The sequence below is a fragment of the Nicotiana tomentosiformis genome, chromosome 8, assembly GCF_000390325.3.
Source record: "Nicotiana tomentosiformis chromosome 8, ASM39032v3, whole genome shotgun sequence".
Classification (NCBI taxonomy): domain Eukaryota; kingdom Viridiplantae; phylum Streptophyta; class Magnoliopsida; order Solanales; family Solanaceae; genus Nicotiana; species Nicotiana tomentosiformis.
This window is the reverse complement of record NC_090819.1, coordinates 55,811,721-55,830,919: the sequence shown is the minus strand read 5'-3', so window position 1 is coordinate 55,830,919 and position 19,199 is coordinate 55,811,721. Positions and strand designations below refer to the sequence as shown.

At 39.8% G+C, this 19,199-nt stretch overlaps 1 protein-coding gene across 1 annotated transcript; it reads left to right on the top strand.

The window, feature by feature from the left end:
- The first annotated feature begins 13,571 nt into the window (after positions 1-13,571).
- On the top strand, positions 13,572-14,376 carry LOC138897496 (uncharacterized). The gene is made up of 3 exons (XM_070183470.1): positions 13,572-13,725; positions 13,813-14,217; positions 14,354-14,376. The coding sequence occupies exons 1-3, from the start codon at positions 13,572-13,574 to the stop codon at positions 14,374-14,376; spliced, it is 582 nt and encodes a 193-aa protein (XP_070039571.1).
- Positions 14,377-19,199: the final 4,823 nt, after the last annotated feature.

Below are 19,199 nucleotides of genomic sequence, written 5' to 3'. Positions count from 1 at the left end.
ACGATAAAGAAAAATCAATTATGAAGTAACAAAGGACCCCAACAACCTCAATAATACAGATCAGAGGTCTTAGCAGCTGGCCCAACAACTTAATAATTTTATAGAAGGACCCCTTCACTAATAATGGAGGGAATAACTTTTATAAAGTAGTTTGTTTTTATATACTTTGTAAAAGTAGAATCTTTTTTAGCTTTTTATCTTGTTGGCCACATTGTCGGCCATTTTGTTTTGTCCGTTTTGTTAGTGTCACGACCCCAATTTTTCTCCGTGGGATATCGTGACGGCACCTAGTCTCTAAGATTAGGTAAGCCTAAACAATATGCGAAAACATTAAATAAGAGATTAAAACTTGAAAATCCCAACAATTTCATAAAAGGAATCTACCAAAACTCAATACGTAAAATTCCAAAACCTAGTGAGATATAAGTCACAAGCTTTAAGTACAGTACAGAATAATCCTATACATCACTGTCTATCAAAATATAAAGAAATAAGAAAAGAACGGAATAGAAGGGGCTCCAAGGCCTTCAAGGTACACCTGCAGATGCGGGCAGGTGTACCTTGAAGTCTCCAAAGCAGCAACAGTGCACTAATATCGAGGCTGGTAAGATGTACCTGGATCTGCACAAAGACATGTGCAGAAGCGTAGTATGAGTACACCACAACGGTACCTAGTAAGTGCCAAGCCTAACCTCGGTAGAGTAGTGACGAGGTCAGGTTAGGGCCCTACTGGGAATAATAGGAAAAACAAGGCAGAAGATATAATAATGTAATGAGATGACAGAGAAGTGTAACAATAGAAATTCATAGAAGATAACCGCCCGGAATTCAAGAAGACAACTACAACACTTAAGGAAACAAGAATCTTACAAGTTAAGAAAACAACAACAACAACAATACAGTAAATAGAGGCAGATAACAGGGGCGCTCCCAAGGTACCGCCTCGTAATACCAAAAGTAAATACACAACAGGGGCGCTCCCGAGGTACCGCCTCGTAGTCCAAAAAGTAAATATACAACAGGGGCGCTCCCGAGGTACCGCCTCGTAGTCCCAAAAGTAAATATAACACAGGGGCGCTCCCGAGGTACCTCCTCGTAGTCCCAAAAATAAATATGCAATAGGGTACGGCAGAAACCTCATGCAAACAATGATAACCGCATGGCAGAAACCTCGTGCCACAATAACACTCCGCACGGCAGAAACCTCGTGCCACAACCAATCAGTTATCTCAACAAAATCACAAAAACAACACATAACCAATGGGACAATGAAATTACAGTAAGGAATCCTACAGTTAAAGAATGAATACAAAATCAAGGAAGCAGGTAATTCAACTAAGCATGTTGCATGAATTGCAAGTAAGAGATAGGACACGTAGACATATGACATTAGGCTAAATATGACGACTACACGTGCTAGAGTAACTCAATTAAAGGAATAAAAAGGAACTATTTAGCAAAAAAACCGAATTTTCAACATTTAGCCCGAGTATGCACTCGTCACATCGCGTACACGGCCTTCACGTATTGCAATTTGCTATAACAATACCAAATCCTAAGGAAAATTTTCCTCACACAAGGTTAGACAAGTCACTTATCTCAAACCTCGCTCAATCAATAAATAAGAAGGCCTTTCCCTCGATTTTTCAACTCCGATCGGCTCGAATCTATCCAAAATAATTACATACTATAAATACAATTACAAGAAACTAATTAAAATGATGAAACTACGACTTTAGCAAAGAATTAAAAAATCGCTCCAAAAAGTCGACCTGGGCCCATGTCTCGGAACCCGACCAAAATTATAAAATCCGAATACCCATTCGATATCGAGTCCAACCATACAAGAATTACTCATATCCGGTCTCAAATCACCTTTCAAATCCCCAAATTTTAGTCTAAGAAATTTTCCCACTTTGTTTTCCAAATTTTCAACTAAAAACACTAATTAAATGATGGAAATAACAATATATTTGTGGGAATTATTCAAAATGAGCTAAGAATCCTTACTTAAATGATTTCCTTGCAAAATCCTCGAAAACTCGCCACAACCTGAGCTCTCTAGGTCCAAAATGGATAATGAAATCAAACCCTCGAACTTAGCCCTTTTCTGCCCAGCGATTTCGCATCTGCGGGCTCTCAGTCACACCTGCGATGCCGCACCTGCGGTGCAGATTCCACTTATGGCCAGGATTTCGGCTTCTGCGGACCAGGGCTCGCACATGCGAGCCTGCTTCTGTGGAGAACCTTCCACTTCTGCGACCATAGCCAGGCCAGCCCCATCCGCTTCTGCAATCGAACCTCCGCATCTGTGGATGCGCAGATGCGGACCTCACCTCACACCTGCAATCCCAACTGGACCAATCCAGCTTTGCTCTTGCGGCCAAATGCTCGCTTTTGCGATCCCTCACCTGCAACCAACTCCACCGCAGGTGCGACGACACCAGAAGCTGGGAGCTTCAGCACTTTCACAAGTCCAAAATTTGTTCCACACCCGGGCCCCGGGACCCCGTCCGAATATACCAACAAATCCTAAAACATCATACGAACTTAGTTAAGCTTTCAAATCACATCAAACAACACTAAAAACAAGAATTACGCATCGATTCAAGCCTAATGAACTTTAGAACTTCTAACTTCTACATCCGATGGCGAAACCTATCAATCAAGTCCGGTTGACCTCAAATTTTGCACACACGTCAAAATTGACATTACGGACCTACTCCCACTTCCAGAATCGGAATCTGACCCCGATATCAAAAAGTCCACTCCCGGTCAAACTTTCCAAAAATCACCCAACTTTTCAACTTTCGCCAATTAAAGCCGAAATGACCTATGGACCTCCAAATCAACATCCGTACACTCTCCTAAGACCAAACTCAACTTACGGAGCTATTGGAACCATCGAAACCCGATTTCGGAGTTGTCTTCACACAAATAAAACTATGGCCGACTCCTACGACTTAAACTTTCATATTTAGGGACTATGTATCCCATTTCCACTCCGTAACTCTCCCGAACCCGACACTAAGCACCCCGGCAAGTCACGTAACCACAGAATAAGATAGAGGGAGAAATGAATAATAGATCAGGGCTAATACTCTCTAAACGACCGGCCGGGTCATTATAGTTAGAGATCCATTCTATAAGGTTCTGAATTCATTAGAAGCAGGCTTTTCTTTAGGGTTTTAAGAACTCTCTCTCTCTCTCTCTCTCTCTCTCTCTCTCTTACTCTATAAAAAACATTCTTGTATTTAGTTTTTATTGGAAATAAAACCAGAAAAAGGTCGATTGGCCACAACCTCGACACTCTCAGGTATTTTATTTATTTTCTTTTTAATATAATTTGGATAAACATTTAGCCTAAATGATATGATAAATAGTATTTTGTTGAACTTATACATTCTAATCTACTTTTATATCATGTTTTGCTACTATATATACACTGTATCACCCGACGGTTCTAAGGTTGAGGTTGTAGAGCCCAAGCAGTTTAACAGTCCAAGAAGTAAACCTTGGTTATGACAACATAACCGGTGGTCCTTAGACTCATATTAGCCAGGCGGGCGTTGAGAGAGTCATGAGAAAGACCGTGGTTTAGGGTTTGCTTGACAGGATTGTGGCTTGACAGGGTTGGTGTCGTCGTAAAATCTTCCCTGTAGCTCCGTTGTTGTCACGACCCAAAATCTGGCCATGGTCGTGATGGCGCCTATCGTGTTACAAGGCAAGCCTACTTCCCAAAATATTTCTGCTAAATCGATTATAAGAATTTAATAAAACATATCAACATTTGAACTTCTCATAAACTAAATCAACTTTAAATATAATTTTTGAAATACGGAAACGAGCCCCAAACATCGGGGTGTCACTAAGTCATGAGCGTCTAAATCTATGAACTAAGAAATGAACTGTCTAACTGTCAATACAATCCAAAAGGAGAAATGATAAAAGGAGTGACAAGGTCCTGCGGACGCTAGCAGCTACCTTGCAATCTCCACAGATAGCCGGCCTAAAATCAACGATCGCCGCGCTCTAACTCACCTGAATCTACACATAAAGTGCAGGGTGTAGCATCGGTACAACCACCTCAGCAAGTAACAGAAATAACTAAGGAACTGAGCAATAGTGACGAGCTAAGTAAAACAGTCCAATTATTTATTTTCACAATTTAAAATAAACAGAAATAAATAGGTAAATTCCATAACTCAGTAAATGCCACAAAGAAGTTTAACAAATAAATGCAGCAACAATACTAATAAATAAAACCTCACAGTAGTGTCACTCCATCACTCATCACTCGCACTCAGCACTCAATACTCAAAACACTCAACACTCTGCGCTCACTGGGGGTGTGTACAGACTCCGGAGGGGATCCCAAAGCCCAAGCTCTAAGCACGGACCACTCACGTGCCATCATATCAATACCTGGATCCGCACGGTCAACTCACGTGCTACGCGGACAACTCACGCGCTATGGTATCAATACCTGAACCCGCACGGTCAACTCACGTGCTACGTGGACAACTCATGCGCTATGGTATTAATATCCTCACAACTAGGCCCTCGGCCTCACTCAATCATGTACCTCACTAGCCTCGCCATCATCAACAATAAGGAAACACAGCCCACATCAAGTATCACCTCGTATTAGCAATTAATAGAGACTGAGGTAAACATGTACAATAATTTCTATGATTGAGTACAAATAATGTGAGCATGAATAAATCCTAAGCATGATCTCTAACATGAAGGCAAACAAGTTCAACAATAAATAAACACATAACCACAGATAATAGCCATTAGGCCTCACAGCCTCACGGGACGGACCAAGTCTCAATCCCTCACAGTGCACACCCACACACTCGTCACCTAGCGTGGGTATCACTTCCAAACAATCACATGATGTCAAATCTCCGGGTTTATACCCTCAAAGTCAGAGTTAAAACTGTTACTTACCTTAATAGAATAAAGATCCTACTCAGAGATGCCCTCATCTCTGGACTCGGTCTCCAAATGCTCTGAATCTATTCACAATCAGCACAATACCATCAATATACACTAATGGAATCAATTCCACAAGAAAAACTATTAAATTATCCCAAAAACCCGACCCCCGGGCCCACGTCTCGAAATTAGTCAAAAATGGCAGAATAATAAACCTTGTCTTCTCCCGAGTCTAACCATACCAAATTCATCAAAATCCGACATCGTTTGGTCCTCCAAATCCTTAAATTACTCCAACAATTCCAAGCCCTAACCCCTCATTTTCACTAATTACCATGATTAAACAACGGAAAATCACCATATATACAAGTATTAGGGCTCAAGTAACATACCTCAACGGAACCCTCCTGATTCCCTCTTCAAATCTCTCCCAAAAGCTCCAAAAACCGAATAGAAATGGTGAAGAATGCACCAAAATCGCGAAGGGTTCTATTTATGGTTTCTGCCCAGTTTTTTCGCACCTGCGGCCATTTTTTCGCACCAGCGCGACCGCACCTGCGGTCCAAGGAGTCGCACCTGCACAACTCACTTAATTACCTAGCTTCCGCACCTTCGGACACCTTTCTCGCACCTGCGGACTCGCATCAGCGGTCCCTGGTGCGCATCTGTGAAACCAGTCCAAAATCCTCATCTCCGCATCTGCGCTCAAGGCCTCGCACCTGCGGGCTCGCAGATGCGGCCAATTCTTCGCACCAATGTTCCCATCCTTGGCCCAGCGTCGCCCGCACCTGCGCACTCCCCACGCGCACCAGCAGCCTCGCACCTGCGAGGCTTTCTTCCGCAGGTGCGAAAATAGCAGTAGAAGCAGCTCCAGCTGCAAATTTTCAACTTTGACAAATCCGTTAACCACCCAGAATCACCCCGAGGCCCTCGGGACCTCAAACAAAAATACCAACAAGTCATATATCAGCATACCAACTTAGTCGAACCTTCGAATCACTTAAAACAACATCAAATCATCAAATTACCCTCGGGTTCAAGCCTAAGAACTTCTAAATTTCTAAATTCGGCAACCGATGCCGAAACCAACCAAACCACATCCGAATGACCTCAAATCTTGCACGCACATCACAAATGACACAACGAACCTACTCCAACTTTTGAAATTCCATTCCGATCCCGATATCAAATTTTTCCACTGCCGACCGAAATCACCAAATTTCCAATTTCGCCAATTCAAGCCTAATTCTACCACGGACCTCCAAATTACATTCAGGACGCACTCCTAAGTCCAAAATCATATAACGCAGCTAACAGAACCATCAGAATTCAAATCTGAGGTCGTTTACATATAGATCCATATCCGGTTCACTTTTCTAACTTAATTTTGTTTTTTTATAATTATGAAACTAAGTGTCTCATTTCACTCCGAGTTCCTTCCGGATCTGAACCAACTAACCCGATAAGACATAAATCAATTGCAAGACATAAATTGAGCAGTAAATGGGGAACGGGGTTATAATATTTAAAACGACTGGACGAGTCGTTACATTCTCCCCCTCTTAAACATACGGTCGTCCTCAAACGAGTCTAACAGGAGAACATACCTGAAATCACAGCATCTGAAGCAATAGCGTCTGGCTTGGCTGGGAGGGCATAGAAATGGGCCTGACCACCCCCTGATCTGCCTCCCCCTCTCGAGCGACCTATAGCTGACTGGGCTCTGCCCCTAGCTGGCTGAACTCCACCCATAGCTAGCTGGACGGGTGGTGGAGGAACTGGTGCTGGTGCCGTTGGCCGAGTACTCCGCTGCGGAGTCCCACCCAACATCCTAGGGCAATATCTCGCAATGTGACCAAAATCCCCGCACTCGAAACAACCCCTCTTCTGACGAAACTATTGCTCCTGATGCCCAAAAGAATTACCCGATAATACCTGAGCGGGCGGGGCATAATGAGAACCATGTGCTGGCAATGCACTGAATGATGACTGACTCTACTGAAACTGGTCCTGCTGAAACTGACCTCCCTGAGGAACACCACTAGAACCACCCTGACCACGAGGCCTCTTAGCCTCCCTCTCAGTCCTCTCTTAACCTCAAACCATCTCAATCTGTCGAGTAATGTCGACAACCTCATCAAAGGTAACCCCAGATACTCTCTCCCTGGTCATAAGTAATCGAAGCTGAAAACCGAGGCCATCTATAAAACCTCCTGATCCTCTCTCGGTCTGTGGGAACCAACCAGACCGCATGATGAGCTAACTCGGAGAACCGCATCTCATACTGTGTAACAGACATCTCACCCTGGCGAAGCTGCTTAAACTGCCTGCGCAGCTCCTCTCTGTGGGACTCAAGTACAAACTTCTCCAGAAAGAGAACAGAGAATTGTTGCCAAGTAAGGGATGCTGCGTTAATAGGCCTACGCCTCTCGTAAGTCTCCCACCATCTGAGTGCAGCCCCAGAAAATTGAAAGGTAGTGAATGAGACCCCACAAGTTTCCAAAATACCAGCAGTACGCAGTATCCTCTGACACCTGTCCAAGAAATCCTGAGCGTCCTCTCTCTCTGTGCCACTGAAAGGTGGCGGCTGGAGTCTCCCAAACCTCTGCAACCTACGTTGATCATTCTCAAGCATAGCAGGAACCACATAATCCTGTGCAGCTACAACCGGCTGGGCTGGTGGTGCCTAAGGTGTCTGAAGTCCCTGAACAATGTGCTCGAGTGTGCGAACGATGGGAGTCTGAGTGCCTCATCCGGCCTGATAAGTGGCTGCGGCCGTCGAAATAGAGACCGTCTGAGCAAGGCAGGTACACGCTGTCAGAATTTGAGCTAGGGCCTCCTGAATGCCTGGAACCACAATAGGCACAGGTGGTGCCTGAGCTGGCGCATCAGCAACTGGAATCTGGTCCTGTTCTGGGACAACTGGTGGATCTGCAGGTACTGCCCTAGCTGCTGTACGGGCTGCACCTCTACCCTTACCACGGCCTCTACCGCGGCCTCGGCCTCTTGTGGCCCAAACTGGTGGCTGCCCCTCTTGACCGGTAGCATGAGTCCTCACCATCTATGAGAGAATGAAATACATATGTTTAGTTGCTGGAATACACAGAACACACGATAAGAATCCAAGAATATGAAATTTTCCTAAGGTTTTGCAGCCTCTCAAAGATAAGTAAAGACGTCTCTGTACCGATCCACAAGACTCCACTAAACCCGCTCATGACTCGTGAGACCTATGTAACCTAGAGCTCTGATACCAACTTATCACGACCCAAAATCTAACCATGGTCGTGATGGCGCCTATCGTGTTACAAGGCAAGCCTACTTCCCAAAATATTTCTGCTAAACCGATTATAAGAATTTAATAAAACATACCAACATTTGAGCTTCTCATAAACTAAATCAACTTTAAATATAGTTTTTGAAATACGGAAATGAGCCCCAAACATCGGGGTGTCACTAAGTCATGAGTTTCTAAATCTATGAACTAAGAAATGAAACTATCTAACTGTCAATACAATCCAAAAGGAGAAATGATAAAAGGAGTGACAAGGTCCTGCGGACGCTAGCAGCTACCTTGCAATCTCCACAGATAGCCGGCCTGAAATCAACGATCGCCGCACTCTAACTCACCTGAATCTACACATAAAGTGCAGGGTGTAGTATGAGTACAACCACCTCAGCAAGTAACAGAAATAACTAAGGAACTGAGCAATAGTGATGAGCTAAGTAAAACAGTCAAATTATTTATTTTCACAATTTAAAATAAACAGAAATAAACAGGTAAATTCCATAACTCAGTAAATACCATAAAGAAGTTTAACAAATAAATGCAGCAACAACACAAATAAATACAACCTCACAGCAGTGTCACTCCATCACTCATCACTCGCACTCAACACTCAATACTCAAAAGACTCAACACTTTGCGCTCACTGGGGGTGTGTACAGACTCCGGAGGGGCTCCCAAAGCCCAACCTCTAAGCACGGACAACTCACGTGCCATCATATCAATACCTGGATCCGCACGGTCAACTCACGTGCTATGCGGACAACTCACGCGCTATGGTATCAATACCTGGACCTGCACTGTCAACTCATGTGTTACGCGGACAACTCATGCGGTATGGTATTAATATCCTCACAACCAGGCTCTCGGCCTCACTCAATCATGTACCTCACTAGCCTCACCATCATCAACAATAAGGGAACACAACCCACATCAAGTATCACCACGTATTAGCAATTAATAGAGACTGAGGTAAATATGTACAATAATTTCTATGAATGAGTACAAATAATGTGAGCATGAATAAAGCCTAAGCATGATCTCTAACATGACGTCAAACAAGTTCAACAACAAATAAACACGTAACCATATATAATAGCCATTAGGCCTCACAGCCTCACGGGACGGACCAAGTCTCAATCCCTCATGGTGCACACCCACACATTCGTCACCTAGCGTGGGTATCACTTCCAAACAATCACGTGATGTCAAATCTCCGGATTTATACCCTCAAAGCCAGAGTTAAAACTGTTACTTACCTTAACAGCGTAAAGATCCTACTCAGGCATGCCCTCGTCTCTGGACTCGGTCTCCAAATGCTCTGAATCTCTTCACAATCAGTACAATACCATCAACATATGCTAATGGAATGAATTCCACAAGAAAAACTATCAAATTATGCCAAAAATCCGAAAACGACCAAAACCCGACCCCCGAGCCCACATCTCGAAATCAGTCAAAAATGGTAGAATAATAAACCTTGTCTTCTCCCGAGTCTAACCATATCAAATTCATCAAAATCCGATATCGTTTGGTCCTCCAAATCCTTAAATTACTCTCCAAATATTCCAAGCCCTAACCCCTCATTTTCACTAATTACCATGATTAAACAATGGAAAATCACCATATATACAAGTATTAGGGCTCAGGTAACTTACCTCAATGGAACCCCCTTGATTCCCTCTTCAAATCTCTCCCAAAAGCTCTAAAAACCGAATAGAAATGGTGAAGAATGCACCAAAAACGCGAAGGGTTCTATTTATGGTTTCTGCCCAGGTTTTTCGCACCTGCGGCCATTTTTTCGCTCCCGCGCGACCGCACCTACGGTCCAAGGAGCCGCACCTGCACAACTTACTTAATTCCCCAGCTTCCGCACCTGCGTACACCTTTCGCGCACCTGCGGACTCGCATCTGCGGTCCCTAGTGCGCATCTGCGAAACCAGCCCAAAATCCTCATTTCCGCATCTGCGCTCAAGGCCTCGCACCTGCGGGCTCGCAGATGCGGCCAATTCTTTGCACCTGCGTTCTTAGCCTTGGCCTAACGTCTCCCGTGCCTGCGCACTCCCCATGCACACCAGTGGCCTCGTACCTGCGAGGCTTTCTTCTGCAGGTGCAAAAATAGCAGTAGCAGCAGCTCCAGCTGCAAATTTCCAACTTCGACAGATCCGTTAACCACCCGGAATCACCCTGAGGCCCTCGATACCTCAACCAAAAATACCAACAAGTCATATATCAACATACCAACTTAGTCGAACCTTCGAATCACTCAAAACAGTATCAAATCATCAAATTACCCTCGGATTCAAGCCTAAGAACTTCTAAATTTCCAAATTCGGCAACCGATGCCGAAACCAACCAAACCACGTCCGAATGATCTCAAATTTTGCACACACATCAAAAATGAAAATACAAACCTACTCCAACTTCTAGAATTCTATTCCAACCTCGATATCAAAATTTTCCACTGCCGACCAAAATCGCCAAATTTCCAATTTCGCCAATTCAAGCCTAATTCTACCACGGACCTCCAAATCACATTCCGGACATACTCCTAAGTCCAAAATCACCTAACGGAGCTAACGGAACCATCAGAATTTAAATCCGAGGTTGTTTACACATAGATTCATATCCAGTCGACTTTTCTAACTTAAATATTTTTTTTTAATTATGAGACTAATTGTCTCATTTCACTCCGAGTTCCTTCCGGACCCGAACCAACTAATCCGATAAGTCATAAATCAATTGCAAGACATAAATTGAGCAGTAAACGGGGAACGGGGTTATAATATTCAAAATGACTGGCCGGGTCGTTACAGTTGTAGTGATCCTGCGTAGAACTAGTATCCATAATTTTACACATAGGATTTAAAGTGTATAAAGGCTTATAATAAATCCTGTAATAGATACATATAACTTTTATTCCTGGCATATAGTCATAACCATGAAGCTTAATACTTAATATTAAAGCATTTAAAGAGTTTTCATCACTCAAAGAAATCTGCAAGTTATGATAAGCAAGAAGGACCGTGGTTTAGGGTTTGCTTGACAGGACTGTGGCTTGACAGGGCTGGTGTCGTCATAAAATCTTTCCTGTAGCTCGTTGTAGCGATCCTGCGTAGAATTGGTATCAGAGCCATGGTTAGGAGTAGAAATAGGAGCTAAGTTTAACACACTTTCTCTAAATGAATATCATAAGGAAACAAACTATTGTTAAAAATAGTAGAAAAGAAGAGTATGATATGCCTCAACAATTAGATCTTCTTAATAAATGTACGATTCCAAGAATCCAACCTAAGGTTATATACCAACTAGGTACCTTTGAAAAATTAGGATTAAAACAAGTAGTTAAAACTACTGAAGAGACTATCACAGTAGATAGTGATCATGCTACTTTTAGATTATTATCTGAAAATGATTTAGCCCCTTATAGGGAAACTCATAGATTTTTATATATCGGTTTAATACAAGTTGCCTTTAAGCCACTTACGTTAAGAGACTTACCTGAAAGTTTCATAGCAGCTCTAAGAGATGGCAGAAATCAAAACTAAAAAAAAATCCCTTATAGGGACAGTACAAACCAGTTTGGCCTATGGCCCTGTATATTTTAATGCTTATCCTAACTTGCAGATTTCTTTGAGTGATGAAAACTCTTTAAATGCTTTAATTTTAAGTATTAAGTTTCATGGTTATGACTATATGCCAGGAACATAAGTTATATGTATCTGTTACAGGATTTATTATAAGCCTTTATACACTTTAAATCCTATGTGCAAAATTATGGATTTAAAAAATGAGACTATTCTTATAGAGACTAATTTTGGTAAATCTAAAGTTACTACCAGAAGACCTATTAAGTGAAATAAAATAGATTTTCCCAAAGAATGGGTCATTGAAGAAGCAATAGCTCCTTGAAATAACAGTAACAGTGAAATCACAGAAGTTGAACAAACTTCTGATGGAACTGTTAAGATCAGGTTTAATGAACCCGATCAAACTGATAATATTAGTTATTCATCTAGATTAACTAGATCAAATTCTTCTTATATTTCACCTGTTGATTATACTGTAATTTTCCATCTAGAGTATCTACTTCGCAAATTAGAGATAATAGCATAATAAAGGTCATAAAAATTAGCACAGACTGGGTTTGCTGGCAAGAAAATTGATTTCAGAAGAATTTTAAAAACCCAGATGGAAACTTTTCAGAAATTAGTTTTTTGACAATTTTGATGAAAAGTTAATAACTTTCTTCCAAAATAATTTTTATAATGATATTAGTGATCACAATAAAATGATTGCTTTTGTACTATGGTTTATGTCTAAATATGTTGATGGTTATATTTCCATGTTAGAAAGAGATTATAAACTCACTAATGGTGAAATCACTAAATCCGTTTTCCCCCAAAAAGCTCTTTTCAAATGGGAGAAAAGGATAAAGTAATTTATTTTACAGCTTTTTCAAAATTATTTGAAGATTATACTGGCAAAATTACTGCTAAGAATTTGAATACTATGCTCACGCAGAATAATTACACTAATATTTATATTAGTATTCTGGGTGAATAGATTGTTTCTATTAATGAAAGACAAATTAATAACAGAAGTTCAAAAAATATCTAAGAGGGATACCACAAAAGGTAAAGAGTAAATTGCTACGGCAAGTATCCAACCTCCTCCTAAGGTCAAAGACTTTAAGTTAAAAAGTCTAGAGGACCTGGAGAAATTATTAGATGAAAAATTTGAAGGATTCAAAATTAGTCCGTTGAATTTAGAGCACCTATCTGATGAAGATAAGAGAGTAAAACTCTCTGATGGGATTAATAAAATCTCATAAAAGTTTGCTCGAAAACCGGTTCAAAGGATGTTCTATTATCCTAGGCCAACTCCTCAAGATATACTCTTAGAAGAACCTGATTTTAGTCATTACTCACAAAGTTATAACGGTACATAAATCTATAAATGGAACAATGATGGTTTTACTGACCGCTAGATTTATACTCAGGTACATAGGATGCTTATGTACAACACTATCTGTAGGGTTAATATGAATTTCGAGAAAACCATTGCTGACATGATAGTAGCAGGTTTTACTGGCCAATTGAAAGGTTGGTGGGACAATTATTTAAAAAATGAATAACGCACAGAAATAATGAGCGCCATAAAAGTAGAAAATGGATAGAATGTCCAAAATTCGGTCTATTCTTTAGTTCTTAATATCATAGAACACTTCTCAAGAAGATGGCAAGACAATAGTGAGACCTTAAGCACTATGCTCCAAAACCTTAGATGTAAGACTCTAACATCTTTTAGGTGGTATAAAGATGTTTTTGTATCTAGAGTCATGGAATTACCAGAATGTAATAGTACTCACTGGAAGTCTAAATTTATTGATGGACTCCCAACACTCTTTGCTGAAAGGGTTAGAAAAGCTCTTCGTGGAACAGCAATGAGTATAGATTATAATAGCTATTCCTGTAGAAAGCTTATTAGTGTATGTACACAATAAGGTTTCGCTTTGTGCAGTGAGATTAAGATAAATCAGAAAATTAAGTGGCATCGTCTTAATGAAATACAATAACTAGGGGAATTTTATGAACAATTTGCCATAGATATCCCTAAGAATAAAAAAGAGTCTCATAGACATAAGCATGAGTCTTATAAACATAAGAAGAATAGGGGATCTTTTCATAAAAGATTAGAGGGTAAAAACAAGAAAAGAGATACTTATAAGCATAGAAAGGATTTCATAAAGTCTAATAGACCCAATGCTTTCTACAAATGTGGTATAGTAGGTCATTATGCTAGAGATTATAAAGTTAAGGATAAGATTAAGAACCTTGATATAGATGATAACATTAAGGATTCTTTATATAAGATTCATCTAAATTCTTCTCCAGATAATTCTGATCAAGAGAGTAGTTATGGAGGAGATTCATCAACCGATAAAGATTTAAGGGTTCTACAAGAGGAAGAGTATATTTCCTCAGGTAATGAATGTGGACCTTGCAAGCAAAATTAATGTTGTAATAACAACACATATGATGAATGTTTTAATATTTATTCTCAATTTAAGGACTCGAAAGTTAATGTCCTGACTAATGATAATTTATTAAAATTTCTCAGGGTTATTAAAAACCCAGAATTGAGATCTCAGATTATTTATAAGACGGACAAAATACCTACAAGTCCAGAGATTGAAGAAATTCCTTCACAAAAGGGACCTTATACTATGTCCGATAGTAAAAGGATTTTATGAGAAAATCCCAGGCCATTGATAGGCCAACTACTATTCAAGAGTTAAGGGATGAGATTAATAATCTCAAAGGAGAAATATCAGACTTAAAGGCTTCAAACATAGCCTTAGATAAGAGAATTTTTGAATTAGAAAGATCAAATGTTCCTATAAGTCATGAATTAAGTGCTGATATTACTGAAGAGTGTTTTGATAATACTAATGCTGGTACCTCTAAGGATGCGGCAAAAAGTAATTTCTTAGGAGCAGTTAATATGGCGGATAATGAGTTTTTACAAAAACTCCAGCTATTTACTACTCAAAATATTTTAATAAAAGTCACTCTTTTAATAAATTATAATTTCAAAAAAGAGTTTACTGCTTTATTTGATAGTGGTGCAGATTTAAATTGTATAAAAGAAGGAATAATACCTTCAAAATATTTTTATAAGACTACTCACAAATTAAAAAATGCTAGTGGAAATAGAATGAGTATTTCTTATAAATTACCAAAAGCTTATATTTGCCAAAAATAAGGTTTGCATACCTGGAACATTTGTTTTGGTAAAAGACATTTCCCATGACATCATATTAGGAGTCCCATTTTTTCATCATATAATTCCATTTACTAGATGGGATGCTCAAGGTTTTACAGGAACTTTTAATAATGAAAATATAAGTTTTGACTTTATAATTCAACCATTTCAAAGATTTTTAAATGAAAGGTCTGATAATATCACTGCAAAAAATAGATAAATTAATTTTTTGAAAAATGAAATTTACAATCTTACTATTACAAAAGATTTACAAAATCCAAAACTTATAGAAAAAATTGATCTTTTGAAAAATCAGTTTTCATTGCAAATATGTGGTGACCAGCCAAACCAATTTTGGAGTAGGAAAAAGCATATAGTTAGTCTTCCCTATGAAGAAGGCTTTTCGGAATATAATATTCCGACAAAGGCTAGACCTTGGGAAATGAATTCAGAATATTTGGAATTAATCAAAAAAAAAAAAGATTCTTTGCTGCAAAAAGGTCTTATAACACCTTCAAAGTCTAAATAGTCATGTACAACCTTTTATGTTAATAAACATGCTGAACAGGAACGAGGAGTTCCAAGATTAGTTATCAATTATAAGACCCTTAATATAGTTTTAAAATGGATTAGATATCTGATTCCTAATAAAAAGGATTTACTTGATAGATTACATGATGCCATAATATTTTTAATATTCGATTTAAAATCTGGTTATTGGCAGATTCAAATATCTGAGTCAGATAAATTTAAAACTGCTTTTAATGTCCCAATGGGTCAGTATGAATGGAATGTCATGCTATTTGGTTTAAAAAATTCTCTTCTGAATTTCAGAAAATAATGAATGACATTTTCATACCATATACAAATTTTGTAATTGTTTATATTAATGATATTTTAGTATTTTCAAAAAAATATTGAAATACATTTCAAGCATTTGGATCTTTTCAAAAATATTATAGCTCAAAATGGCTTAGTCATTTCTAAACCAAAAATAGCTCTTTTTCAGACCAATGTAAGATTTTTAGGTCATATTATTGAAAATGGAAGAATAGTTCCAATCCAGAGAAGCATTGAATTTGCATCCAAATTCCCTGATATTATAACTGATAAGACTCAGCTTAAAAGGTTTTTAGGAAGACTTAATTATATTTCTCCTTTTATAAAGGATCTTGCTAAGTATACTTTAATTCTTTATGAAAGATTAAAGAAGAATCTAAAAGCTTGGACTGATGATCATAGTAAATCAGTCAAACGAATTAAGCAGAAGGTTAATAATCTTTCATGTCTCTGTCACGACCCAAAATCCACTATAGGTCGTGATGGCGCCTAACGCCGCCGTCAGGTAAGGCAACGATGATTGATCAATTTAATTACTCGTCTTGTTACTTTTGAAATCATAAATTTTAATAAGGAAGGGAATTTACACTTTTAAATCCACTGGAACGTACAAAATTTGTAATTTAAAAGAAAAATGAAAGGCGATGATAATATACAGAACCGTAAGCATCAACTAGTATATCCCAAAACCCGGTGTCATCTGTCTAGGATGTAAATGAGACAGGATAAAATAAATAGTACAATGGAGACTCCGTGGACTGCAATGCGTAGCCTGGAGTGCAGCTCACCTAAAGTCTCCTCAATAGGTGCGCCTACGTGCCAAGATGATCACCAAATGAACCTATCAGATCATGCACATTTAGTGCAGAAGTGCATCATGAGTATGTAAATCAACGCATACCCAATAAGTATCTAGCCTATCCCCAGAGAAGTAGTGACGAGGGGTCGCATCGACACTTACTAGAGGTCCAACAAGCAATATAATGAAACAATAAGCAGATGTGGAGCACACAACCATAATGGGGTAAATTTGTAAGTTACCTAATCTTCAAAATATTTCTTTAAAGTATGAATTTCTCAGTCTTGTATTCTACCTCATCAATCTCAGTCTTGTATTCTACCTCATCAACTCAGATGTATCAAGCACCAGAAACAAACAGATAAGAAGTACCATGTAAAATACCGGGCATCAGTGTAAGGATAATCTCGTGAATGTTCGGACTACCAGCGATACAATGCACGATTATGCCGAGGTCGTTCGGCCCGATCCAAAATAATGTGTACACTGTCGAGGGTCGAGAGGCACAAACCATAGATGGATCTATTATACTGTTGAGGCGTCCGGCCCGCTTGACAAGAAAGGAAGAAAGTTATCGAATTGCGAGACACATGCTTACAATACAGTACATGAGCACAAAGTGAATATAATCTTTACCGTTTCTCAAATAACTAGCCAACAACTCAAGGTGATAAGGCTCGGCCTAGTATACATATATTTATTTCTAAATTAATTTTAATTATAAGTTCCAATAATTAAGCTAGCAGAATGAGTTCAAATAATTCAATTATTACATGATAAGGTCCTAAATCTACTCGGACATAAAAATGCTTTAGCTACGTACAGACGCTCGTCACCTCGTGCGTACGTAGCACCCACAATTAGTATCACATAGCAATTACATCGCCTATAGGGTAGTTTCCCCCTCACAAGGTTAGACAGGAGACTTACCTCGCTCCGAAGTTCCATAACCGGCTTCATCGCCACTCTATTACTCAACTCCAAGCCAAACGTTCTGAAACTAGTCAAACAACGTGCAAATCAATCGAAATATACTCCCATACTTACAATTTAACAATTTATAAAAATTTCCAACTCCGCTCGAAAAGTCAATAAAGTCAACCCCTAGCCCACGTGCCCGGATTTCAAAATTGTTTGAAGATAAACTTTACCCATAACATTACGAACTCAAATATAAGATTTATTCCCAATTTCATGTCCAATTTCGTGGTAAAAATCCAAAAATACCAATTTCTAAGTTTTCTCTTAAAATCCCACAATTTCCACAAATTTTCATGTATTTACAAGCCCAAATTCATATATTTAACTCATAACTTGTAGAAATTACTTACCTCATGATTGACGATGAAAATGGAGCTCCAAAATCTCTTCAAGGACGGCTCGCATGGAAGAAATAAAATGAAAATGAGCCAAACCCACGTACTTAAACAAGTCTTCTACCCAGCGATCATCGCACCTGCGGTCACTTTGACCAATTCTGCGGTTCCGCAGGTGTGGCCATAAATTTCGCTTTTGCGGTTCCCTTTAGGCCTCTCCTCTTCCGCATATACGGGCAGGCTTTCTCACTACGAAGGCGCAACTGCGCCCTTTCTTCCGCTTCTGCGAAACTACCTCCCTTTCCCCCATTCGTTTCTGCGTCCAACAGCTCGCACCTACGGGCTCGCAGGTGCGGTGGATTTTCTCGCCCTATGGTGGATTACAAGAATTGCATGATAAGGGCTTTGTTAGACCCAGTGTCTCGCCCTGGGGTGCGCCTGTGTTATTCGTGATGAAGAAAGATGGGTTGATGAGAATGTGTATAGATTAACGGTAGTTGAACAAGGTCATTATCAAGAACAAGTATCCGTTGCCGAGAATTGAGGACTTATTCGATCAGCTTCAAGGTGCCAAGGTGTTTTCAAAGATCGATTTGAGGTCTGGGTACCATCAGTTGAAGATTAGGGCATCCGATGTCCCTAAGACAGTTTTTCGGACTCGGTCTGAGCATTACGAATTCCTAGTGATGTCATTTGGGCTCACAAATTCTCCAACAACATTTATGGATTTGATGAATTGGGTATTCAAGCCCTATTTGGATTCTTTTGTGGTTGTATTCATTGATGATATTTTGATTTACTCCAGCACTAGAGAGGAGTATGAGAAGCATCTTCGGATTGTGCTTCAGACTTTGAAAAATAATCAGTTATATGCCAAATTTTGAAATGTTAGTTTTGGTTAGACTCAGTTGCCTTTTTGGGGCATGTAGTATCGGGTGAAGGCATAAAAGTGGATCCTAAGAAGATTGAGGTAGTTCAGAATTGGCCTAGACCTACTTCAGCTACAAAGATCCGGAGTTTCCTGGGTGTGGTAGGTTATTATCGCCGGTTGGTGGAGGGGTTTTCATCCATAGCATCCCCATTGACCAAATTGACCCAGAAGGGCGCCCCATTCAGATGGTCAGACGCGTGTGAGTTGAGCTTTCAGAAGCTCAAGGCTGCTTTGACTATGACACCAGTGTTGGTATTACCCACAGGTTCAGGATCTTATACGGTGTATTGTGATGCATCTCGCGTTGGGCTTGGT

Excerpts from the sequence above, each read along its gene's own strand:
- LOC138897496 (XM_070183470.1), top strand. The coding sequence starts at position 13,572 with ATGGAATTACCAGAATGTAATAGTACTCACTGGAAGTCTAAATTTATT. Across the intron at positions 13,726-13,812 it reads TAGAAAGCTTATTAGTGTAT|GGGAATTTTATGAACAATTT; the intron begins GTACACAATAAG and ends TACAATAACTAG. Across the intron at positions 14,218-14,353 it reads GGAAGAGTATATTTCCTCAG|GGTTATTAAAAACCCAGAAT; the intron begins GTAATGAATGTG and ends AAAATTTCTCAG.